The sequence below is a fragment of the Engystomops pustulosus genome, chromosome 8 (assembly GCF_040894005.1).
Source record: "Engystomops pustulosus chromosome 8, aEngPut4.maternal, whole genome shotgun sequence".
NCBI classification, from domain to species: domain Eukaryota; kingdom Metazoa; phylum Chordata; class Amphibia; order Anura; family Leptodactylidae; genus Engystomops; species Engystomops pustulosus.
Genome location: NC_092418.1, coordinates 71,693,222 through 71,718,964, shown reverse-complemented (window position 1 = coordinate 71,718,964; position 25,743 = coordinate 71,693,222). Strand labels below are relative to the sequence as shown.

Here is a 25,743-nt window from a genome sequence, read left to right as displayed (position 1 = left end):
GCTGCATCATTCCAGGAGAGCTCGGAGGCTAGAGAGCGAAACTTGACAGCATAATCGCCCACCGATGAGTCTCCTTGGCACAGATTCAACAGCGCCGTTTCAGCGGAGGAGGCTCGAGCAGGTTCCTCAAACACGGACGGAATTCCGCCAGAAACGTAGCAAGGGAGGTCGTGACTGGATCGTTTCTGTCCCAAAGAGGAGTAGCCCAGGCCAGGGCCTTCCCGGAGAGGAAACTGAGGATAAATAGCACTTTGGAGCGTTCGGTGACAAACTGGGTTGGCATAAGTTCAAAGTGCAATGAGCTTTGAGCTCTACTGCCGGAGGAGATGCCGGGGCGGGTGGAGGGTTGTCAGGAGTGGATGCAGAAGCCTGTTGCTGGGAGCCAAGCAGCTGTTGAAGCGCAGCAGCAACTTTGCCTAGTAGTTCTCCTTGAGCAGCAATTTGTAGAGACTGCCGGGAAACAGCGCTGCGAAGATCCATGCGTTCCAGAGGTGACCCCTTGGTGGGGTCCATGGCCGGATCTTATTGTCACGGAGTAGGGTGTTGGAAGGAAGGAATGGGGTCTGTGGACCCTCTGGACCACCCCGGGAGATGGTACTTGCCGACACCTGGGACTAGAGTCCAGTCTAAGTGGCACCTGCAGCGGGGTACCACCAGGTCGTTCCACAGGAACACACAGCAGGAACACCGAAGCAGGCACATGGCTTGACGGCTATTGAAGCCGTCAAGATAACGCCTCTGCCCATTACTCCCATTTTACCAGAAGAGATCAGCGATGGACCCAGGAGGAGTCTCACCAATGATCCACTGTAAGCATGAGATTCATGTGTTCACATGATGCGCTTGCATTGTATTTTGCAATCCATTGGGCAAAATACGTAATTACATGTAAATACATTTTCTTAGTAAATACATTGGGGGTCATTTACTAAGGGCCCGAATCGCGTTTTTCCGTCGGGTTTCCCGAATTTTTGCGCCGATTTTCCCTGAATTTCCCCGGGATTTTGGTGCACGCGATCAGATTGTGGCGCATCGGCGCCAGCATGCATGCAACGGAAATCGGGGCGTGTCTGTCAGAAAAACCGACGGATTCTGAAAAACCGCCGTATTAAAAATAAAAAAGGGTCGCTTGACACACACTTACCTGCACCCAGCAATGGATCGTGAACTCCGACGGACTTCAGCGCAGCAGCGACACCTTGTGGACATCGGGCACACGACCTTAGTGAATCGCCGGAAGACCCGAATCCTTCACAGAGAACGCGCCGCTGGATCGCGACAGGCCCAGGTAAGTAAATCTGCCCCATTGTGTTCCTAAATGTAATTGAAGCACAGCGCCTGAATGTAGTCACCAGAAACCTAGGTGTACCCCAAGCCAACTATACCTAGTCCTACTAACCCTAAGCTACTGACACACTAACATATACAGTGACCTCTCCATAATTAACGCCTTAAGGACAGGGCCATTTTGTAGCTTATTGCTCAGCCCAATTTTTTGTATTCTGACATGCGTCACTTTATATGGTTATAACTTTTGAACACTGTTACTTTTGAAAGCGATTTTGCAATTTGTTTTTTCTCCACATGTTGTATTTCATTTAAGGCGTAAATTTTGGCTGCTAAGTTTTGTGTTTATTTACAAAAAAAAAAAAGATTAATCTTTTGAAAAATTTGCCATTTTTGGAATTCAAAATCACTGCGTTTTCGGGCAGATAGATTTACCACTTAAATAAGTTGCTGAATAACATTTCCCATATGTTTACTTTACATTTTCATCAATTTTGAAATACCTGGATAACTTATTTTGATGTCACATGGCTTACAAATCGAATATCGATTTTCCGCATTTTCAGAATTGACTATTTTGGTGATACATACTGTTTTGAATGACATTTTAATTATTTAACATTAAAACCACCCTATATAATCAACCCATTTTCAAATCTGCACCCCTCAAGCTATCAGAAACAGCTTTTAGGAAGATTGTTAACCCCTTGAGATCTTCATAGTAATTGAATCAAAATGGAGGTGAAATTTAGAATGGTCAAATTTTGTCGATTATACGTTCATTCAGCCCTAAAATTTACACATTTCCAAAAGATAAAAAGAGAAAACCCACCATACAATTTGTTATGCAATTTTTCCTGAGTACAGAGACCCCCCACATGTGGCCGTTTCTTGTTTTATGGGCACACAGCGGGGCGCAGAAGGGAAGGAGCACCCTGCAGCTGCCAGGATTTTAGTTTCCTCCTTTGCCCATTTTGTAAGCTCTAAAATTTTTGCTTTTTCGTTATTGGGGCCATGTGACGGCATTTTTTTGCGGGACGAGATGCTTTTTCCAGTGTTACCATTTTGGGTTTGGTATCTCCTATTGTTGAAAATTTATGAATTTTTTTTGAGGTCAGGAGTAGAAAAGCATCAGTTATATACTGATTTTTTTTTACTTTTCTTGTTATCATGTTATCTTTATTTTATGGGTCAGTATTATTATGGGGATATCATACTTGAACATTTTTTCTTATGTTTTACTAAATTTGCCAAATAAAACCCTAATGTGGGGAAAAATCTATCATATTTGCATTGCCGTCTTCCAAGTGGCATAACATTGTTACTTTTTTGGCTACAGAGCTGGTTGATGGCTTGTTTTTTGTGGAACTACGCAACAGTATCATTCTGGAGAACATATGTTTTTTTGATCACTTTTTATTATATTTTTTGTTGAATGAAATAGGTAAAAATCATAATTTTTGGCAGGTTTTTTTATGGCGTTCATCGTATGGGTTCAATAATTATTTAAAGGTAACCTACCAGTTAAAAATGGTAGTTCTAACCCTCAAATACATCGCACCAGCTCAGGGTGAGCTGGTGCCGGAACATTTTTTCATTAATTCCAGAAACAGCCGATTGCTTTATTAAACTGTTTGAAACTTTATATTGCAAGCACGCTTCGACGCACCATGTGCGGGACCGTGTGTGAGCCTGATTAGGAAGTGCCGGAGAGCGGGTGACATCACTGAGCTCTCGGCACACTCGCGCCTGCGCAACTGCGCGTGCAAAGCCGGCCGTGCGAAGTTGCGCAGGCGCGAGTGTGCCCGAGAGCTTCGTGGCGTCACTGACTCTCCGGCACTTCAGAATCAGGTGCACGCACGGACGCGTGCATGGTATGGGGAGCCCGTGTCATGATGCGCCGAAGCGTGCTTGCAATATAAGGTATAAAACTGTTCAATAAAGGAATCAGCAGTTTCTGGAATTAATGAAGATGTGCTTCGCCACCAGCTCAGCCTAAGCTGGTGCAATGTATTTGAGGGTTAGAACTACCATTTTTAAGTGGTAGGTTACCTTTAATTTTATTCTATGGGTTGTTACGGACACGGCGATACTATATATGTGGGGTTTGTGTTATGATTTAGATTTTTTTTCAGCGTTATACTGTATGTCTCTTTATATGTTATGGGGCTTATGGACATTTTTATTGATTTATTACTAATTTTTTATTGAAAAACATTTTTTTTTTACTTTTTTACTATTTCCACCATGGGAAATTAACAAGCAATCATCTGATTGCTTGTTCATGATAATACTCTGCAAGACCAGTATTAGCAGTGTCAGCCTATGAACATGCAACGGCTAACACTGTGCCTTTAAGATGACGTCATAGATGCCATCTTTTAGGTACTGCCAGCAGGCATCTCTGGGGTCCTGATCGGGCCGAGACTGGCAACTGCTAACTGTTTATAAAATGTACTATATTTGTTATCTGAATCCAGCAGTTTCTTTGCTATAACCATCAGATTACCTCACTGCTGCAATGGTTGCTTCCTCTCCCTCTGCTTACAAGCTCTGTGGGCCCTTTATTTGCCAGTTTCATGGGAGAGGAGGGGCTGCTGCTCCCTGCTCAGAGAGGAGGAGGTTCTGTGACAGAGCTCTCTTTGTGTATGTAGCAGGGCTGGATGGGTTTAGAACTGTGGATACAGATGGCTCCTGCACAGAATAGTGAGGTACAAGATCTCCTCTGTTCCCTATCAGTCCCTCTTCCCAGTCTGTGATTCTACAGAACTTTCTGATTCTTTAGCACTTTGTGCTCTGTGCAGCTTAACCCTTAGTGCTCACACAGCACATAACATAGACTTCATGTAACTGGTTTACTTATGATTTCTACCACTTATTACATGTTCCCTGCTCCTCCATATGATGGAAGCTGCCAGGCTCCATCACCATTTAGATCTTGTATATGCAATGTGCATGTTCCCTGCTCCTCCATGTGATGGAAGCTGCCAGGCTGTCAACATATACATCCTGTATGTGCGCTGTACATGTTCCCTGCTCCTCCATTTGATGGAAGCTGCCAGACTGTCACCATATACATCCTGTATGTGCATTATGCAGTGTTCAGTGGATTTACTTTTGGAAAACGAAATGGATTTAATGCTAAATTACTTTGAGAGAGAACACTTTGAGAGAGAACATTACTGGGGAGCGAAGAAAAAGAGGATATAAATCTAAATTCTTAGAAAACCTATAATACTTCTAGTCCACTATTCCAAGTGTTTTATTCTGAATGCTGACATGCACTGACCAGATGGAGGCACATGTCAATGGGGCACATTTACTAAGGGTCCGAACAGCGCATTTTTGTCAGGTTTCGGGGTTTTTTTTTCATTTTGCGCCGAATTGTCCCGGGTTTTTGGCGCACACAATCGGATTGTGGTGCATCGGTGCCGGCTTGCATGCGACACAAATCAGGGGCCATGGACATCGGACAACCCGTCAGATTCAGAGACAAACCGCAGAATTTAAAAAGCAAATTGTGTTGCAAGATCAGCACTCACATACACTGGGAAGAAGAAGGTGAACTCCGGCGGACCTGAGCGGGGGAAGCGGCACATGCAGGAAATTGGACGCACCATCTTAGTGAATCCCTGAAGACCCGTTGCGATCCTCGTCGGACAACGCACAGCGGGGATCGCAACGGGACAGGGTAAGTAAATGTGCCCCAATGTGTTTAAAATGAGATGTAAATGTTGCCTTAGCTGTTCCTACTATTAGTCCTAGAGGGGCATGTCTAGCAGTAGACCCTAGTATGCTCTGCAGGTCTGTTATACCAACAATCTTTATAAGTGTACACTAGCTCTTCTTGTACAGGACTTCTCTGTTCCTGTGTGATGCTTCTTTTGTATTGCAGTTGCATAGCTGTATGTTTAATTTAGTGAACGATGATGCCCACCATTAACCTTTACAGTACTGAAATAATACTGTTTACGCTTTGTGTGACTTTTTCAGGTAACCTTCTGCCTTTTTTACCCTACAGATAACTGAGCAGAAGCCTGACACAGAGCAAATGTTGCTACCATACCTCAGAAGAAAATGTATCCTTTTGTCCGGTTGCAATGTAGTAGTTAAGTAAAGAGATTGTTCGGTCAAAACTGCTAACAAAGGGAACAGACCTGGGAAACTGTATATGTGTAAATTAAATATACCTTAGTTATGGTTTTCTTATCTTCATGAATACAAAACTTATTAAAAGGAATCTGTCAGGGCAATCTGAAACACTATACAACCCACAGGTCTAGGGTTGAGTGTCACAGGTCAAGTGGTTAGTGTCATAAATTACCCTAACACATTTCTGTCTGCTCCCACAGTAAAAAAAGAATAGCCCAAAAATTTATACTTACCACATTTTGGAGCTCTGGACGCCTATGAACCCGGCCTAGTTTCAATGCATGCATGCAGTAATTCTGGAATGTACTTCAATGGCTTCATTGGAGCATCACACAGATGCTAGGCGAACCAGAGATGAGTCTAGTAAGGGCCAGTTCACATCTCCGTTAGGTTTTCATTTATTTTGAGCCAAAAGCATTTTGACCACTCCTTGTTTTGCCTCAAAATAGCTGAAGACCTAACAGAGATGTGAACTTCCCCTTGAGCCTAGTTTTTTTTATGGGAGCCACAGAAGGAAATGAAACAAGACAATCTGAGGCACTATAGTTGATATAGTTAGTGTCCCAAATTACTCTGACATGTTCCCTTTAAATAACTATGACAAGTGCCAAGAAGGCGGGCCCTATTTCTGAAATGCTCCAGATAACTTCTTCCCTTGTGCTATGAAAAACCCATAATATCCAAAAAGGAGAACCCAACAAATGTCTATCAAAAGCCAAAGAGAATGGCTTTGAGGTGGTTGAGGTGGTCGCAGAGCAATCACCATCTTCCATTCCATTCAATGGAGAGCTTAAAGACACATGACTCCCACATTATAATTAGACAAATTCCTAGAGATTTTATGGACACTACCAGTACACTTATTTTCCTTCACATTCAATTTGAACCAAAGCTGTATTTATTTTAAGCATTTCTATTAAAGAGTTTCCAAAGACACACAAAGCACATGACTCCATAATGCTATTACATATTATTACATTTTCACATATAACATTCAGCTGACTTCCTCTGATGAGACGACATGCAGCTGTCACAGTGTGATGTGTAGCAGTCACCATGTCCCTCTTTTTACTGCAGTTTACTGTAATTTAAATATACTCACAGAGAGTTCTTAAAGGGTTTCCTGTTATGTCCTGACTTCAAACAATTGGGCACATTGCCAGTGCTGTACAAATCAATAAGCACTCTGTGACATGTCTGCAGAAATCACTGGCATGGTAGCAATGGCAGGAAGCCATGCTTGATCTGCAAGTGGGATGGGAATTGAACAGCTGATGCTGGTACAGAAGGAACCAAAAAAGTAGGGGAGCTACAGGAATGGAGTACTATTATGATACTGTGCTCACGGTGTGCACTGTTAAAAAAAAAAAAAAAAAAACAGAAAAACCTACTCCATCCCCATCCATAGAATGCACACTGGGGACAGAGGACAGGGGCCACATGTTAGAAGACACATACCTTGGAGGCAGAGGACAGAGGAGAGCCTGCAGCTTTGATTAGTGATGGGAATTCCGACTCTTCTTATTGAGCTGGCTCATTAGGCTCCGCCCACTAAGAAGAGCCATCTCTTTTGGCTCCTGAACGGCTCCCTATTAAATATATAATAGGGAGCCGCAGGCCAATCAGTCACACCACTACACTTTTAACCCGATAAAATCAGGTTAAAGAGGGCATGGTGAGCCAATTACGGGCGGGGTTTAGTTAACCATGGCTCACTAAGGTGAGCCGGCTCCCATTGTTCACGACCCATCACTAGCTTTGATGGAAAAGGTTCCTTTACTTGGCAGTGCGGCAGGTATAACATGTCAGACTGGATGCAAGATCCCAGTACTGTACCCTGCATACAAACAGACATTTATTTGCAAGCATGTATCTGTTGCACAGCCAGTGCAGGGACGTATATACGGCCAACGTATATACGGCCGATATACGTCCCCCATAGACGGCATTGGGCGCCATATGTTCCTATGGAGAGGGGCGGGGGTGAGCTGAACCTAAGAGAGAACCTAATTACCATAGTTTATAGGTGTTTTAGTACCCAAAATGCTAATTAGGCTCAATACTATCAGATGAGCAGACAGCCTTGCTTTGCTTATGTGACAAAAATGGGTGGCATTTATGAAATGGGCACCAGCGTACAATGTTGAACTTCCCCCACACCTCTGCTGGACCAACAGACTATTCTACGCCAGGTACTGCACTATAGCTTGTGAACTTTCAGGCCTAGTGTGAAGCTAGTTCCTGCCACACAAAGGCCCACTCCACAGCCGGCTGCGCCTCTCCATGTCAACTTGGCATGGAGATGGCAGAAAGGGGAAATAATCACTATTACTCTCTAAATTGGGATCATTTCAACAATTGTATAACAAAAATATGTTGTGTAAGCCCTGCTAAATGTCCCCCATCGATTGGTCAGGAATGATGGGGGCCACAGTGAAAATTCCTGCTCTGTTATAATTGGCAGAGGCACACATTTCAAATCATACAAAAGAGTCAGAAAGATTATTTCATCTATGCGTTTTCCGTGGAAATTTAAGTGTTGACTTAGAATAGAAAATAGATAATGCATTGTTCCGTTGAAAGAATATGTTATTCCTTGACGTTTTTTTTCCAGTACACTTGACAGGTACTAAATATGGGTGTGGAGAAGGAGGCTGTGGATCCTGTACTGTGATGGTATCACACATCCACCCTGTTTCCAAGAAGATCCTGTATCCATTCAACTAATGTATAAAACTACACATTATTATATAAACGGCATATCCCCTTATTCTATAACAGTGGTGGCCAACCTGTGGCACGGGTGGCAGAGCCCTTTCTGTGGGCACCGAGGCCTTCACCTCAACACAGAGTTTGCCAGATAGGACTCAAGGCTTTTTCCTGTGGTCAAATACAGCCCTGGACGTGCCATGCTTGGCGCTATTTTAACCTCTTTGGGACTCTCTAGGACTCGGCCCCATTTTTCAAATCTGCCCAGTGTCACTATAAGTGGTTATAGCTTTGGAACGCTATGAGATATCCAGGGGATTTTGAGATTGTTTTCTCGTGTACTTCAAATTAGTTTGAAAATTTGGATGATATCTTTTGTGTTTAGTTATGAAAAAAAACTAAATTTGGCAAAATTTTTGAAAAATTCTTTATTTTCAAAGTTCTAAATTCTCTACTTTTGATGCAGATAGTCATAGCTCCCAAATAAATTCATAACTTACATTTCCCAAATGTCTGCTTTATGTTGCCATGGTTTTTAAAGATTCCATATATTTTACCAGAATGTTATAAGGCTCAGAATTTAGGCCTAAATAATAGCTAGACTAGTAAACTACACCCCTCAATGTATGAAAAAAGAACTTTTTTAACCCTTTAGGTGTTTTCCAGGGGTTAAAAAAATGGAGGTGTGGTCTACAAATTGTTTTTTTTTTTTTTACAATACATTCATTTTGGGTGGAAAATTAAACATTTGCTATAGATTAAATGTAAAAAGGCTCCACAAAGTGTGATACCCAATTTCTCATTAATTCATTAACCCCTACGGGACACAGCATCTTTTGGCCTAAAGGACGCAGCCCCATTTTTCAAATCTGGCCTGTGTCACTATAAGTGGTTATAGCGTGGGAACGCTGTGAGATATCCAGGGGATTTTGAGATTGTTTTCTCGTGACACATTGTACTTCAAATTAGTTTAAAAATTTGGATGAAATCTTTTGCGTTTAGTTATGAAAAAAAACAAAATTTGGCAAAAATTTTGAAAAATTCTTTATTTTCAATGTTCTAAATTCTCTACTTTTGATTCAGAAAGTCATAGCACCCAAATAAATTCATAACTTACATTTCCCAAATGTCTGCTTTATGTTGGCATGGTTTTTTAAGATTCCACATATTTTACTAGAATGTTATGAGGCTCAGAATTTGGGTGCCATTTTTCACATTTTTTGTAAAATCGCCAAAACCCGTACTTAGATGGACCTGCTCAACTTCTAATTGACACTGAGAGGCCTAAATAATAGCGAGACTCGTAAATTACCCCATTGTGGAAACTACACCCCTCAACATATGAAAAACCACTTTTAAGAAGTTTGTTAACCCTTTACGTGTTTTATAGGGGTTAAAACAAAATGGAGGTGGAGTCTGCAAATTGTAATATTTTTTCACAATACACTCATTTTGGGTGGAAAATTTTACATTTCTAATGGATAAAATGAAAAAAGGCTCCACAAAGTTTGATACGCAATTTCTCCCGAGTACACCGATACCCTACATGTGGTGGTAACCTGCTGTATGGGCGCACGGCCGGGCATAGAAGGGAAGGAGGCGCCATTCAAATCAGATTTGCTATGTCACATTGTACAGGCTATAATTTTTTTCTTTTTTTTATTGTGCACCTATAGGGGCTTATTTCTTTTGCCACATGAGATGCACTTTTCTAATACATAATTTTGGGGCATCTATAGCTAATTGGTGAGATTTAATTAACTCTTTGTTGGTGGAGGAAATGAAAATCATCAATTTTTAGGAAAATTTTTATGTGTTTTTTTTTTTTGGCCGTTAACCATACCATGAAAATAGTATATTATTTTTATTCTTTGGGTCGCCACGTTTATGAAAATACTTCATTTATATATATTTTTTTATTTTTTCCCATTTTTACTGTATAAAAAGTAATTTGGCAAAATTGTTGTTAATTTTAGCATCACCGTCTTTCATATGCATAACTTTTTTATTTTTCACCTCAAAAATCTGTTTAAGGGCTTATTTTTTGCAAGAATGATAGCTCTTTTTAGTGGTCTTATTTTAGATTGCGTAACTTTTTAAAATCACTTTTTTAGAGCATTTTTAAAGGGCATTAATAAAAAATCATCTTTAGCAGAGAGAGTTTTTTTAGGTTGTTTTTTACGGGGTTCACTTTGCGGATCTAATAACGATTCTGTTTTATTATACAGATTGTTACGGACGCAGGGATACCAAATATGTGGGGGTTTTGTGTATTTTATTCAATTGTACTGAATAAAAACTAATTTGGAGAAAATCTTATTCATTTTAGCATCACCATCTTTTTATATGCATAACTTTTTTATTTTTTGGCAGATAAATCTTGTTAGGGGCTTATTTTTTGCGAGAACAGTTGTTCTTTTTAGTGGGCTTATTTTGGAGTGCATAACATTTTTTAAATCACTTTTTAGAGCATTTTTTATAGGGTATTAATTAAAAATTATCTTTTTTCGGAATGTTTTTTGCGTTTTTTTCCTCCGGCGTTTACCGTGCGGGTCCAGTAACGATTCTGTTTTATTATGCAGATTGTTACGGACGCGGCAATACCAAATATGCGGGTTTTTTTTGTGTTTTTATGTTTTTTATACTTTATTAAGTTTTTTTATGGGAAAGTGACATTTTAGGGGCTTATATTTTTATGTATTAATTTTTTATTTATTATAATGTGTAGTGTTAACTGTTTTTGCATATTTTTACTTATACATACTTGAACTTAAACCAGTGATGCTCTGATCACTGGTTTAAGTTCAATACACTGCTCTACAATACTATTTTATTGTAGAGCAGTGTAAACTGTCTGAGCAAGCTTGCGCATGCTCAGACAGTTTACAGCCAGACCCGGAAGGGGTCTGGCTGCCATGGAGACCGGGCAGCTCCGGGGCACATGCCAGTCCTCGGAGCTGCCCGGAAGAGGATCGGATCCCCCGGTAAGCGGCACGGGGGATCCGATCCACAGCGCTAACACCGTTACACGCCGCGGTCATGTTTGACCGCGGCGTGTAAGGGGTTAACACCCGCGATCGGAGCCGGCTCCGATCGCGGGTGTTAGCGCAGGCTGTCAGCTGTACTAGACAGCTGACAGCCGCTGCTTCTGGTACCGGCTCCGTTCGTGAGCCGGTGCCAGAAGCAGGACGTTATAGAACGTCCCCGTGCGCTAAGCATCTAGCCCCGGGGACGTACTATAACGTCCAGGTGCGCCTAGGGGTTAATCATTAATTTTTAGGAAGATTTTTGGGGAGTTTTTTTGGGCCGTTTACCATACCATAAAAATAGTATATTATTTTTATTCTATGGGTCGCCATGTTTATGAAAATACCTCATTTATGTAGATTTTTTTATTTTTACCCCATTTTTAATTTTAGCATCACCGACTTTCATATGCATAACTTTTTTATTTTTCGGCTGACAAATCTGGTTAAGGGCTTATTTTTTGTGAGAAGATTTGTTCTTTTTAGTGGTCTTGTTTTAGAGTGCGTAACATTTTTTAATCACTTTTTAGAGCATATTTTAAAAGGTATTAATTAAAAATTATATTTTGGCTGCCTCGACTACAGGGGGAGCTCCTGTTCTGTGTCCCCTGATTCTTCTTCTTAAGGGGACCCTGGAGGAAAGCTACAATACAAATTTCTCCATCATCTTTTTTATTGTATTGGTGAACTCAGGAGGCCAATACGATTAAAACCTGTGATACAGCAGGGATCAATAAGTTACTGCTTGCTCTGTTGGCACTTTGCAACATACAAGTGGGATTTGGTTGTAGCTTGGGCACTCTGTCTCCAAAAGGTACGCCATCACTGTTCTATAGTAAAGTGGAGACACCTGGTGGCTTAAAAAGAGAATGGAAGAAAATGAAGTGTATGAATAAATGATAAATGTAGCAACCGGGGCCAATGTAGATAGTATATAATATCTGACTGTGACACATCAATGCCCAGTTATCAGTACTCCTACAAAGAGGAAGGTAAAACATGTATATGAGGGATGCCATTATCATATACAGTTACTTCTAGAGGTGCTTAAATCCTTAACTACATCTAGTCATTATTCGGCCAACGCCTGTTTATTGCCCATCTGCTCTCTATATGGGGCAGCAATTACTACTGTGGAGGGGATTGGAAGCACAGCAAGCAGACTGCACCCTGTACAGGTGATGCATGCTGACATTTTAATCTACTTACCAATTTACTTTATAATTCAGAATACTTATAGATAACCTTAGCATTCAAAGACATAGCAAACGTTTAGATTCTGTAGTATTCCATATATCAGTTGTCTGTTGACTTCTGGTTTGACCCGCTTTGTGATTCTTCATTAATTCTGATATCAGGTTTAGATTCCTGGAATTTTAGCCTGCTTTTCCCCCATCAAATTAACTTACTTAACTCTTTTATTGTCTTTTTGTCCCTTTACTTTAATTCTATGGCTTTTCTGCAGCGTATTTCTATTTTTCTTTTTTCTATTGCCACCATTGTGCAGGTCATATTCATCATATTTTGAGGATCAAACAAATATTTAGTGTATCACAGGGACGGAACTAGGAGAGGTTGGGGCCCATAGCAAACATCTAAATAGGGCCCCTATTCTCCTCACACATATTAAGTATTTCCCAGATGACACAGTACTGTAGTACAGAGGACGGGACTCCTTGCATCCCATTGATATATGGACTCCATCCCTCATATCACCATCTCATCCTCTGTACTATGGTCAGTCATTTAAACCAGCCACTGACTGAGCGCGTCCGTGTGAATGATTATAAACCTATACCCATGCATACAGTATATTATTAACCCATATACATAAAGTACATTATATACCCATGTAGTACATTATAATCCCATATACACACAAATGGTATTTTATGCAACCATATAAAAATCATGTGCTGTGCAGGATACATTACTGCTCATCACATCCTTAAAATTTGTGCCACATTGGGAGGCTTGGCCCCCTGACAGTGCTGGACCCCATAGCAGCTGTTATAGCTGCTACCCCTGGTGTATCAGTCAATTCACTATATATGAAATCTGTCCTAAATATTTGAAATGTCCCAGCCCGCAATAGAATAATGTACATTGCAATTTGCTAAGAGGTGCAACTGTGAAACTTTTTTTTTGCTGGAATGCTTCATATTCTTTATGTAACTTTATGTAAATTATCTGATGTGGTAGACTCAATTTAAGAGGAATCCACAAGAGGCATGTTTCTTCAATTATATGTTGAATCCCAGGAAAGGATAGCCAAATCTCATGGTTCCCAGTGTGGGTTCTGTAGTCCTGGAATGGTGATGTCCATGTATTCACTGCTGAGAAATCATCCAGAGCCAACAATGGAACAGATATATGAAGCTCTTGGAGGTATGTGCTATGAAATATTCCTTTATTGTCTGTCCCAAACAAAGTATAAGCTATTAGAAACCATGGAAGGAGGATATGTGACGTTTTCCTGGTTAGAAAAAGTAAAACTGCATTTCAAGTGTCACCTTTTGGAATGTAGCTGCCTAAAAATCATCGACAGACTTTTAAAAAGCCTATGACATGACCTGCAATATAAGCCAGAGCACTAAATCTCCTCCACAAGGAAAAGACACCCCATCTGCAGAGTGTTGCTCCTCATTAATGTCAGGCAGATGTCACAAGACTTAAAAGTTATTTTATATTGAGCAAGTTCTGTGTGTGAAGCACACTCTCTGCACCTAAAAACCTAAACTCAAGCTGACCATACAAAAGGTGGCACTGGTAGAGAATTTATGTGCATATTACTCCCCAGAAGAGCATTCAGTGCCTTTAAAGGACTTCTACCATCAGATGTATTGATAATAGTCTGTCCAAACTTACATCGTCCTTTATCAAAGTCACCGGCCCTGTTTTTCTCATGTTATGGAATGTCCAATTATAATCCTGTTCTCCTCACCAGGAAATCTCTGCCGCTGTACAGGATACAGAGCGATACTTGATGGATGCAAAACTTTTTGCAAGGTGAAATATGTTTCTTACAAGGCAAATCTGAAGTATAACTATTAAATAAAGTAAATGGCTGCAGTGCGTCTAACCCATCAGCCCATCTCACAAAATATGAGCCAGGAGCAAATGATATACAGAAATACAGCACACATATACACACATACAGTATATACAGACACATACAAATACAGTATATACAGACACATACAAATACAGTATATACACACACATACAAATACAGTATAAACTCAACTAAAACCCCAGATACCAGGGCCCCTGCTATGGCTGCTACCGCTGCAGTTACACCCGTGGTGTCCCTCACATGAGTCTCTTGGTTGGTCAATCTCCACAAAACTTTCTCTTTCTTTTTATTTATAAATATATGTATATACTGTATATATATATACATAGATATCAATATTTTGTATTGATATTGATTGTTGAATGAGAAAGAATTCTAAAGAACTTTTAATTTATAGGAAATGTACCACCAAAATCAAGCATGATAAACTAGAGGCACTTAATCATGGATAATCGTGTTGTCCATGGCTTCCTTCCTTCTAAAATAAACTTTCAAAATTATGAGTTAGAAGGGCAACTTTAGCCCCTCTGTGCTCTGGCTTTACAAACTGTTGTTACACTGTTCAGAAGCAAATCTCACCCTCCGCCTGCAATCTCTGCAGCAGTGAGTAGGAGGATGGGGGGGGGGGGAGTGTTCCTTCACACTAATAGCCTGTGTAGCTACCGCAGTGACTACGGTTTAACCTTCTGGCTTCATAGCATAATTTTAAAAGTTGATTTTAGAAGGAAGGAGGCCATTAGTAACAAAAATAAGATTACCCAAAAAATACCTGGATCTATCAGTAAGGGCCACTGGTATATTATTCTTGATTTTGATGCTAGATTTTCTTGAATGAACATGTTACTGGGGTCTTAACACATTTTCTTGGTTTCTTTAACACTCAGAAATCTGGGTTTAAAACTTATCTGATACATATTATAACAATTACCTATTTACAGGCATCTCAAGGGCATCGTGGGAGTTCTGAGGGATAGTTGTGTCTGAGAGAATGAGCAAAAATAAACTCACAAAAGGGGACATCATTTGTATCATTACCTATAAATTAGTTGTGATATTACTGTAGAGCCTTGCACAACCAGTATGTAACATAAATCCTTGTTATGTTCTCTTATTATCTGTCCAGGAGCAGAATTGTTGTAAACTTGAACAGAATAATGGTCAACCAGAGATTGACCAGGAGGATTGTGTAAGTGCCCTGGTAGGAATAGTATTACATCAAATGAAATATAATCCAAATTAATTAAGATAATAGTAAAGTATAATATTAGGAATCGGGACTTGACTTTTAAACCTGTAAACCTGCAACATGCTTGTGGATGCCATTGATTAATAAATAAAGGCAGCTGGATTGTTCTAATGCTGGATCTGTGAATCTTTTTGTTCAGAAATTATATTAGCAATCTGTTATTAGCGATAACATGTTTAAAAAAAATCTACCACCCATCTACCACTGGTGGTACTTTGTAGATGGTAGCATCTTTATAGCAGATATTGCCTTATTATGTATAATAGCTAGTTCTGTATAAAAATGACTTCTATATTTCTGCAGATGTGGCTGTGGGGCTCTGGAGAGTGTTAACATAGAGTGTTGCAGGCTTCGGCATCATACCAATTTTAGTTTATGAACTCTCAATTTCTTTGTAGCCAAATAGTTCAGTTGAGACGGATTTACTTAGTATGATTCACACATCATTAGACTATTGTAGATATTGAGATATAGATAATTCCTTGTTGAACTAGATTACTGTTTATATTGTTTCTGTAGATAACTACAACACTTTTAGCCAAAGAAGAATTTCTGCCATTGGACCCATCACAGGAATTGATATTTCCTCCTGAACTCATTGTAAGTTACACATTTAAAAAAAAAACATTTTCCTTTTCTCCATCTTTCTATTAAGGTTTAATAGGTAATCATCATGCCATCATTTTATATGATTTCTCTGTTAAACCACCTTAACAATATCCGCCATATGCAGAAATGTGCACATTTTAAGTATTGCACAGGCTCAGGGATAAGGAACAGTCATACACATGGGGTGTCAGATGTCTTGTACGTCTGTCACTGACCTGCATCAGGCACCTTAAAGGCATCAATGTAATTGATTTTTCAGGTAGTACGGACTTGCCAGCCATTGGCAAGTCTGTACTACCAGCGGCGATATGCAGCCCCTAAAAGGGGTCCACAATCTGCTGCCTGAGACAGGGACTTCATCCGCCTCATGGCAGATGTGGCCCTGTGCATGAGTAACCCATCAGACTCATAAGCATAATATTAAACGTTGATTTTCAAAAAAAGGAGGACATGGTTACCAAATATAAGAGGATTACTACAGCCACAGTGCCTTTATCTATGCTTGGATACCCCCTTGTTGAATTTGAAAGATATCTATCTATTCATTTAAGTACTGTATGGGGGAGATTTATCATCAAGTTTCTGAGGTAAAAGTGTTCTAGTTGCCCATGGAAACCAAAATCAGCTCTAATTTTACAGCTGTGGGAAAATGAAAGTTGGCTCTGATTGGTTGCCATGGGCAACTAGAACAGATGTGCTCTAAGGGTGATGGCACACGTGGCATTTTGAATGCATTTTTGGCCCATTTTTAAACAGTCCGTGAAAAAACGCATGCGTTTTTTAAAAAAAAAAACATGCGTTTTTGACCAGTTTGAATTAAGACAATTGGTCAAACCTGTCAAAAAAAAATTTTTTGACGGACTGCTTAAAAACGGGTCAAAACGCGTTCAAAACACCACGTGTGGCATCACCCTAAGAGACATAGATAAATCTCTCATTATGGGGGATATTTATCATACGCTGGCGCTCTTGCAGGGCCTGGCGTAGAAAAAAAACAAAGCCGCTGAGTTTTCACATATGAAAAGAACCCGAAAGCAGCGAGTGCGCAGACACGGAGACAGTAACGCCCCGTGCCAGCCCACTCCCGGTCGGCCGCGCCCCCCCCCCCCCCCTTCACGCCCCACTGGCGAGAAGTTGGCGGATCGGGGCAATAAGCTAGCATTTGCGATTATTTCAGGGCCTCTGCACCACTGGCGTAGCGCAGAGGTCCTAATAAATATGCCCCAATGTGTCTATAAATGAATTGAGAATTGTTTGACTATATTTTCGGCCAGTGTTTCTTTTATATGTGAAACATTTCTAAAAGGGGATTGTAAGAACAACTTTTTCATGTGGGATTTCAAAGAGGGGAAATACTCTAAAAAATATATTGTATGGCAATTGAAAGGCAGTTGTTCTCCTTTTTTCCAGTTGATGACACAAAAGCAGATGTCCCAGTCATTGGTCTTTCAGGGAGAGAAGTTAAAATGGATCACAGTTTTTGATCTTGATGACCTTCTGGATTTAAAAGACAAATATCCAAAGGCCCCTCTTATGGTAGGAAACACCAGCATAGGTAAGCATCATGCATATATAAAGTATATTTTAATTTTGGAAGCTAAATATTTTCATTAGTATATCATATCTTGTTACTTAGATCTGTATACAATGATATTCCACTACATATGGTAATTACTGTAATACCAAGATATAAAAATTCAGCTGTGTCGATGTACAGGATTATAACTATAGTAAAGTCACAACATAGAGATAATACATAAAAGTGCCTTGGAAGATAATTTCAATGCTGCAAAATATACCATGCTGTACTTATTGGACTTAGTTACAATGTTGTGCTTGGGGTCTAAGCAGGTTTTCCAGAAACCATAGGCAATGCCCTTGTTTGCCTCCTGTAGTTCTCAATTATTACAGTGGAGGTGGGGGGGGGGTGCTTTCTATGAATTCAGGTCCCCAGTTCCTTTCCTATTATATTATGTAGTATAAGAAATTGAATGAGGTATGTTAATGTGTCAGATTTTTCCAAATTTCCCGTTGTTATGTGTGTATTTCCTTTGGTTCGTAAAAATTTGATGAAATTTGAAAAGAAAGGAAAACATATAGGGTGACGTATATGTTATGAGGTCAATGAAATCCAAATCAAGCATGATAAACCAGGGACAGTTACTCATAGATCCAGGCTGTGACTGTGGTATTCTTATTATATTTGTTATACTTGAAAATCCTACCTTATAAAATCAACATTTAAAATGATCTTAATTATGTGCTGTAGCTTCACAGACTGTTACACTTTCTCCTCCTCCTCCTTCAGTACTTCTTCCACTCTATGCCTGATATAATCTAACACAGTGGGAGGGCGAAGTGCTCGGCACAGTGTAACAGCCTGCGATGCAAGAGGGTCTAGTAACATGACCCACTGTACTTCTGTCTCATTAGCATAATTTTACAAGTTGATTTTAGAAGCGGGAAAACCATGGATAAATATAGGAATATTAACACACTGTGCTTGGATCTATAAAAAGCATCCCTGGTTTATCATCCTGGATTTTGATATAAAAAAAACTAGTTTCTCGTCATGGTAAAACCAAAATAATAGCCACATGGATCTCTGTATGTGGATATGGATTCATATACAGCACAACATTCACATGTTAAACCATTTCTATCATCCAGGACCAGAGATAAAGTTTAAAGGAGTTTTCCATCCAGTTATAATTTCCATTGGAAAGATTCCAGATCTCAGTACTGTGAAATACACAAAGGGAGGTATGTACTGTATTTCATTTTATACTGTATTTACTAGATTTATATTTTTTTTATAAATAACAGATTTTATTTAAGATTTAGATGGGTGATTTGGCACTTTGGGCACTTTGCAAGTATTTTTTTTCTTGTTGGTCTTTATAATTGTGCTCCCTAATTAAAAGTTTTACTAATTTATGTATAGTTTTCTCTATATTTACATGAACATGTTTCTCAAGAGCCCAATAGGGTCTCCAACGGAGTATGATCGTACAGTTTTTTATAAACATAATTAAGGTTAGATGTTAATTGTTTTATTAAAGCAGTTTAATAAGGATCTGAATTACCAGCGTCATTGTAACATATTCTTTTTTTTTTCTCATCCATTCTAGTTTGAATGTATTGGTATATTTTATAGTATTTTCTGCACATCATTATGGGACCCTCTTGAGGTGCTGTTTTGTTTTACAACTGCCACATGTCTATTAGAATCAATAGTCTGAAGACAACACACCTTGATCTATGGTCTTCTAGACATACTTTATGAGCTTGTGGAGAACACGGTTCAGTTGGTCTCCACAAAACAGAAAGTGTCAGCTTATTGTGAGGCTTAATGGTCACTGTTAGAAACTGCAATATATCAGAATGATTTTAATATTTATTTTAATAATAAATAAAAAAAAAATTAAAAAAAATTAAAAAAATGTTTTATTTGTATAGTTTTTTCCATTCGAGTTTTATTAAATATTAAACTGGAAACAACTGAGCAATGGCATGACAATAAACTGACAACAATACTGCACCTTTCGGAGGGAATACATCCATTTCATTTATATTTTATTTATATATAAGGTCTAATGACAAATCCACTTTAAACATTTTCTACTTTCCTTACAGGGATTTCTATAGGTGCTGCATGTACTCTGTCAATGTTGAAGGACACTTTGGAGGAAGCAGTGTCCCAGCACGCAGAGGAGAAGACTAAGATTTTTCGTGTCCTTTTACAACAGCTAAAATCCTTAGCAGGAAAACAGATCAGAAATGTAGCTGTATGTCACTAAATGATCCTTGTATTAAAAAGTATTAACTAAACAAAATATTAACTATGTAAATCTCAACTTATAAATATATATATCATGTATTATTTATTATATATATAATTTATGAATACAGCTTCAATCACTTTATACAACTCTGTTGCAGTCATTAGGAGGACACATAGTTAGCCGGAACCCAAATTCTGATCTGAACCCTATACTAGCCTGTGGAAATGCTACACTTAATGTCCTGTCAAAAGGTAACCCATAATAATGTTTTTTTTTTTTGGAAATATGACCTAATAGAGGGCATGAAAACATCTTCTCTTTTGAATCTATCATTTCCCATATTAATGAAACAGAAAACCATTGAGAGTTTATATTACTATCCAATAATCTTCTTTTCTATACATCTAAGCACACAACTATAGATACAGGCTATGGTGCACAAACCAACTGGGTCGTGTAGGTGGTTTGTTCAGTGTAGACACACAGATCACATACTCCTTAAAATAGATTTTCCAGAAATAGGAAAAAAAACAAGAGGTCAAGTTGGATGAAAAACAAAAACACATATAAACATGCTATGGCATACTTGCCATGCTCTGGCTCATGCGTCACCCTGGTACTGCTGGTTGGGTCACATCCAATGAATGGCCACCTCGGATCACAGGGAGTTGATTCCATTTTTCAGAGGACTTCACTTCCTGTGTTGTCCCCTGGTGTGAAGAAGCCAATAATTGGATTTTGCCCCGGGCACAGGCCTAAAAAATGGGAATATACTGTATATAGATGTAGAAATATAGTAGATAAATAGAAAGAAGTTTGTAATCAGTTTAAGAGATTACGATGAGGTCATAATATTGTCAGCTCTGTTTCTTTATTTTTACTCATCTTGATGGAACTAAATGAAATTAAAAAATTTCAAAGCATGACTTTTATATAAATTTGTAGTCATCATTGAAACTTATATATGTAGATTGTTCTCTGCTGTTTCCTCATGCTGGTGCTGATGCAAGTGCTGCTGTCATGTGTACAAAAAGCAATCATATTGAATATCATATTTATTTGTCATCAAGGGGTGGAGAGCTAATTGTACAAGCTCTCCACACCACTAACCTGCCTATGTTTACTTCTATTGACATACCCTTTCCCATAGGAATGGGCTAATTTAAGGGAATGCTGTTATTTACCTGCCCCCGCCCTCGACACTAAACAAGTAGAATCATTTTATGAAGGCACCAGGGAAGAACACAATAGAAGTTCTCTGAGATAATGGGGCAGATTTATCAAGCTGTCTGAAAGTCAGAATATTTCTAGTTGCCCATGGCATCCAATCACATCTCAGCTTTCATTTTACCAGTGCTCATGAATATTTCAAAGGAGAGCTGTGATTGGTTGCTATGGGCAACTAGAAATATTCTGACTTTCAGATAGCTTGATAAATTTGCCCCATTGAGTGAAATTTAGGGTGGTGCAAAAATCTGGCAGGTTCCCTTTAAGTCAATTTATAATTGACTTAAAGGGAAAATTTGTATTTTATGAATCAATGAAACCATACCTACTTGGCTAAATGCGTCTGTTTTTTCTCGGTCAATTAGTATATTTTATATGTATGTATATTATATATATATGTATATATACTTGTTTTAAACTGATTTGCACCAAAAGGCTGCACTGCAAGTTACAGAAAATCCTGGTAAATGTGGGCTGTTTCTAACATAAATTTATTTACTTACGATTGGACTGTGTATAAGTGAAGAAATTGAAAGTAGTGTTATTAATGATTGTGCCATATTTTTGTATTTTCAAAATATTTGTATAACTGGTCATAGGAGGAGCACGACAAATCATTTGCAATGAAGACTTCTTCAAATGTAAGGAAGCCTCTTCCCGTCTCCTGCCGGAAGAAGTTCTGGTGTCAGTGTTTATTCCTTTTTCTCAAAAGGTGATGTATATTTTTTATTTGAAGAATAGTTTCCAGTGGGGAGAGGAACAAGGGATTAGGGTAGTGCCTGTGGTCCTGAGGTAAAAGACTCTGCTTATTCTCAGGGGATATCTAGACAACAGAACCATGAGCGTACAATGACAATATACAAAGCGTAACTGAAGTTTTAACCTAATTTCATAAATAGTGCAGGTGATTTTAATAACATTTGTAGCATGCATTATTAAAGATATATGTTTGGTTTCCCATCCCTTTCATCCGGTTTGTGTAAATCAGCCTTTCATCCCACAGTAGCCGCTTATAGATAAAGAGAAGCTGATAATGTTTCTAATGACTCACTGAAAAGTCTCATCTCCTATTGCTCCATAATCTCCTTACAATGCTAAATCACTGAGAGAAATATTCTCTAGGTATGCATGAGTCATTATTTTACCTGCTCTCCTATCTATCTATTTTTTTAATGCAAACTTTAGAAATCTTTTAGATACATTGCTATCTGCAGGAAAAGAAAGGACACATAATAAAGTATATTGCAAATGCAGTGCTTGGGTTAGGGGTGGCCCCAGCGCTATGCTGGGTCTGCCAGGCACCAATATGGTGTAACCACTTGTTGCTTCTCTCTGGAAGGGATGGCATGGTGGGGTGCACCCCGACGGGAAATAAGTCCAGAGAGTCAGTGTCTACAATGAATATTTGATTCTTTACTGAAACAATTCCTATACAAGCCAATCAGAGGGCTGATTTCTCCCATCCCCTCCCTGACAGAAGAAGATTTAATGCTGAGGAAAGGCCTGGGTTAGATGTTCCTCTCTTTTTCTGGTACCCTGGACACAGGCTAGGAAGCCAGGGTCTATGGCAGACTATGCCTGTCCCAGCTTCTTCCTCTGGTTGCTCAGGTAGACTGGCATTCTTCTTCTCCAATCTCTGTTCCTTAACTGCAAGACACTAAGGACTGGAACTATTCTCCTTACTGTCTACCAGGGGAGGAGTGGTTATTTCATTTTTATGGACAATACTTATATACCTACATTGTAAAATGGATAATATATTTACATTTTAATATCAAAATCAAGCATTATATAAACAAGGGACACTTACTTATAGATCCAGGCACCCTGACTGTGGTAATATTCTTATATTTGTTATCCATGGCCTCCTTTCTTCTAAAATCAACTTTTAAAATGATGCTAATGAGCCTGAAGGGCTACTCCAAAAGCCCCTCCATGCTGCAGACTGTTATAGTGTGCAAGGAGCCCTTCCCCCTCCCACTGTGTGCTTCCTCTGCTGCAGTGATATTACATCAGGCAAGGGAGGGGAGAAGTGCCAAGTAGGAGAAGGGGGCCAGGATGAGACAGTGTAGAAGCCTGAATCTTCAGGTTCTCAAGCATAATTTTAAAAGTTGATTTTAGAAAAAAGGAAGCCATGGATAGCAAATATAAGAAGATTACCACGGTCACAGTGCCTGGATCTATGACTAAGTGTCCCTGGTTTAGCCATGCTGAATTTTGATGGCAGATTTCCATTAAGCTATTATTTTCTGTCTACAGTGGGAGGTTGTGTCCGCCTACAGACAGGCACAAAGAAAAGTAAATTCTGTGGCTATACTGGTTGCTGGAATGAGAGTTCTATTTCGGGAGAATTCAGGCATCATTGAAGATATGAATATTTACTTTGGTGGTGTTGGTGCTACCACAATTCAAGCAAATAAGGCAAGGAAAGGAGTAATTGGAAGGTTTGTGGCATTATGATTATGGTGTATTGCCATGTCTGTGGCTATTGTTTTACATAATATGATTCAACTTTTTTATCTTACCAGGAAATGGAATGAAGAGACACTGGGTGAAGCATGTAGGTTAATTTTGGAAGAGATTTCTCTTACACCCTCTGCTACGGGTGGAAAGGTGGAATACAGAAGGTCATTAACTGTCAGCTTTTTCTTCAAATTTTACCTGGAAGTGTTACAAACCCTGAAATCCGAGGTGGGTTAAATATGATGACTATATGACTGAAACTACAGGCATACAAAGTTTTACTTAGATAACAGTCAGTAGTGGATTATAATATAGGCAGTTTGAGTGGTAGCTCGGGCCCAAGCCTTCTAGAGGGCCCATGGCCATCCAAACCACTCAACAAAATTTTATACTCAGAAGGACCTTCACCCATGTACATCTGTTCCTGATCTCAATACATATGTGCACAAGAGACATTTCAGGACCTTTGAAGTCCCTCCAAAGGTCCTGAAAGTGGAGTTTGAAAGCAGGCAGAAGGGACACATCCTTCATTCCCAAAGAAGCTTGATTCTAGTACCATATGTAGGAAGTGACTTCCAGACTTGTAAAGCTTAAAATATATAATATTCATACAGCCCAGGGCCCATGACAGTCTTAATCCGCCCCTTATAATAGTTAGTGATATAACTCGTCTAGTAACTGTGCAAATATTTTCCATTATTGGAAAATTTTCCCTAAACCTGCTCACTATAAGATCCTAAATGCTTCCACTTCTTGGAATAGACTGAATAACTTTGGTATGCTTTATAAAGTGAGTTTCCAAATATGAATACCATTTCTGAAAGAGTCTGAAACTCTCTTGTGTTTCCCCTACACAGCCACACATGCGCCATGATTGTGAGAGCTGGTATGAGGTAGCCAGCCAGCATTGAAGTGGCGCATGTGCGACTGTGAAGCTTTCCGGCAATGCGCAGGTGCAGGTGCAGGCCAGGCGCAAGATTGCTAAGGAAGAAGATAGGGGACAGAGTTAACAGTGAAAACAGCCTTGGAGAGGCGGGGTAGCTGGACTGCATAGTTGAGTTCCCCTGCCTCTTTGACTTTATATCATAGCATGTATAAAAGTGTTTTATAGAAGATATAAAACACAATTTTTACAATTGAAAAGTGTTGAACAAGGTACTCTTTGGGGCTTTTGGGGGAAAGCGGAGGTGACAGGTTCTATTTAATAAATGTGGATGAAGGGAGCTGGTGACAGGCACATGTAAAGCTAATTCTTTTTTTGGTACTGTACTTAATGTAAATTTTTACTTTAAAGTTTTCCCCATATTTTACTCTTTTTGTTGTATTGCAGTATAACTTGAATGGACACATAAATCCTACAGACATGTCTCATACTAGCAATCTTGAAAGTACTGTAATACAGAATACATCCCTGAAGACTATGCAGAAATACCAGGTAAGATGAAATGGATATCTGAGAGAGATGTGAGATAAATTATAAGCGAACACTCATGCATGCATGTGTGGGATTACCTATAGTCACCACCTTGTAAGGTTATTTGGATGTAAGACTGTGACCGTAAACCTGGTGGAAGGTAAAGCTCAAGTACAGGGAAGAGCGTGTAAGCAGTGTATACAGGGATTGTATCTGTAATTGTAAACTGCATCCCCAACTGTATAGGGGGAGATTTATCAGAAGTGTCTGAGAGCTGAATTGTTCTATTTGCCCATGGCAACCAATTAGAGCTCAGTTTTCATTTAGCCCACAGCTGATTTTAAAATTAAAGCTGAGTTCTGATTGGTTTCCATGGGCAACTAGATCAGTTTTATCTCAGACACTTCTGATCAATCTCCCCCATCATGTCTTTAACTGCCAATATCACCTGTTCTATGGTTCACAGAGCCTCTCTACAAGTGACTCTCTCAGGCAAAAATTGACTCTTTTCTGCTCATGTGAAAATTACTTTGGAAGCAATTTATTTATTGGTAAAATTACTAGTTTTGACATAGAAGGGGAATGCTAGAAAGCATATTTCACATTCTCATATGATAATAGTAATAATGGTAAATCTTTAGTTATATAGCAGCATCATAATCTGTAGAGCTTTACATCACAAAACAACACAAGACATTATACAGTAAGAAAATAGTAAGAAGGAATGAGGGTTCTACTCACTATCTATA

The 25,743-nt window shown here is 39.2% G+C and overlaps 1 protein-coding gene across 2 annotated transcripts in view; it reads left to right on the top strand.

Annotated features, from left to right (window-relative positions):
* Positions 1 to 25,743, top strand: part of LOC140075371 (aldehyde oxidase-like) — a 61,059-nt gene that overhangs the window by 4,675 nt on the left and 30,641 nt on the right. For both annotated transcript variants that reach the window (XM_072121169.1, XM_072121168.1), the window contains exons 2-16: positions 5,309 to 5,366; positions 8,054 to 8,150; positions 12,244 to 12,352; positions 13,436 to 13,562; positions 14,122 to 14,183; positions 15,374 to 15,436; positions 16,016 to 16,096; positions 17,516 to 17,660; positions 18,776 to 18,868; positions 19,742 to 19,893; positions 20,048 to 20,141; positions 21,717 to 21,829; positions 23,377 to 23,561; positions 23,646 to 23,808; positions 24,911 to 25,015. In XM_072121169.1, coding sequence (XP_071977270.1) covers positions 5,309 to 5,366; positions 8,054 to 8,150; positions 12,244 to 12,352; positions 13,436 to 13,562; positions 14,122 to 14,183; positions 15,374 to 15,436; positions 16,016 to 16,096; positions 17,516 to 17,660; positions 18,776 to 18,868; positions 19,742 to 19,893; positions 20,048 to 20,141; positions 21,717 to 21,829; positions 23,377 to 23,561; positions 23,646 to 23,808; positions 24,911 to 25,015 — 1,647 coding nt within the window. The remainder of the gene's footprint in view (positions 1 to 5,308; positions 5,367 to 8,053; positions 8,151 to 12,243; positions 12,353 to 13,435; positions 13,563 to 14,121; positions 14,184 to 15,373; positions 15,437 to 16,015; positions 16,097 to 17,515; positions 17,661 to 18,775; positions 18,869 to 19,741; positions 19,894 to 20,047; positions 20,142 to 21,716; positions 21,830 to 23,376; positions 23,562 to 23,645; positions 23,809 to 24,910; positions 25,016 to 25,743) is intronic.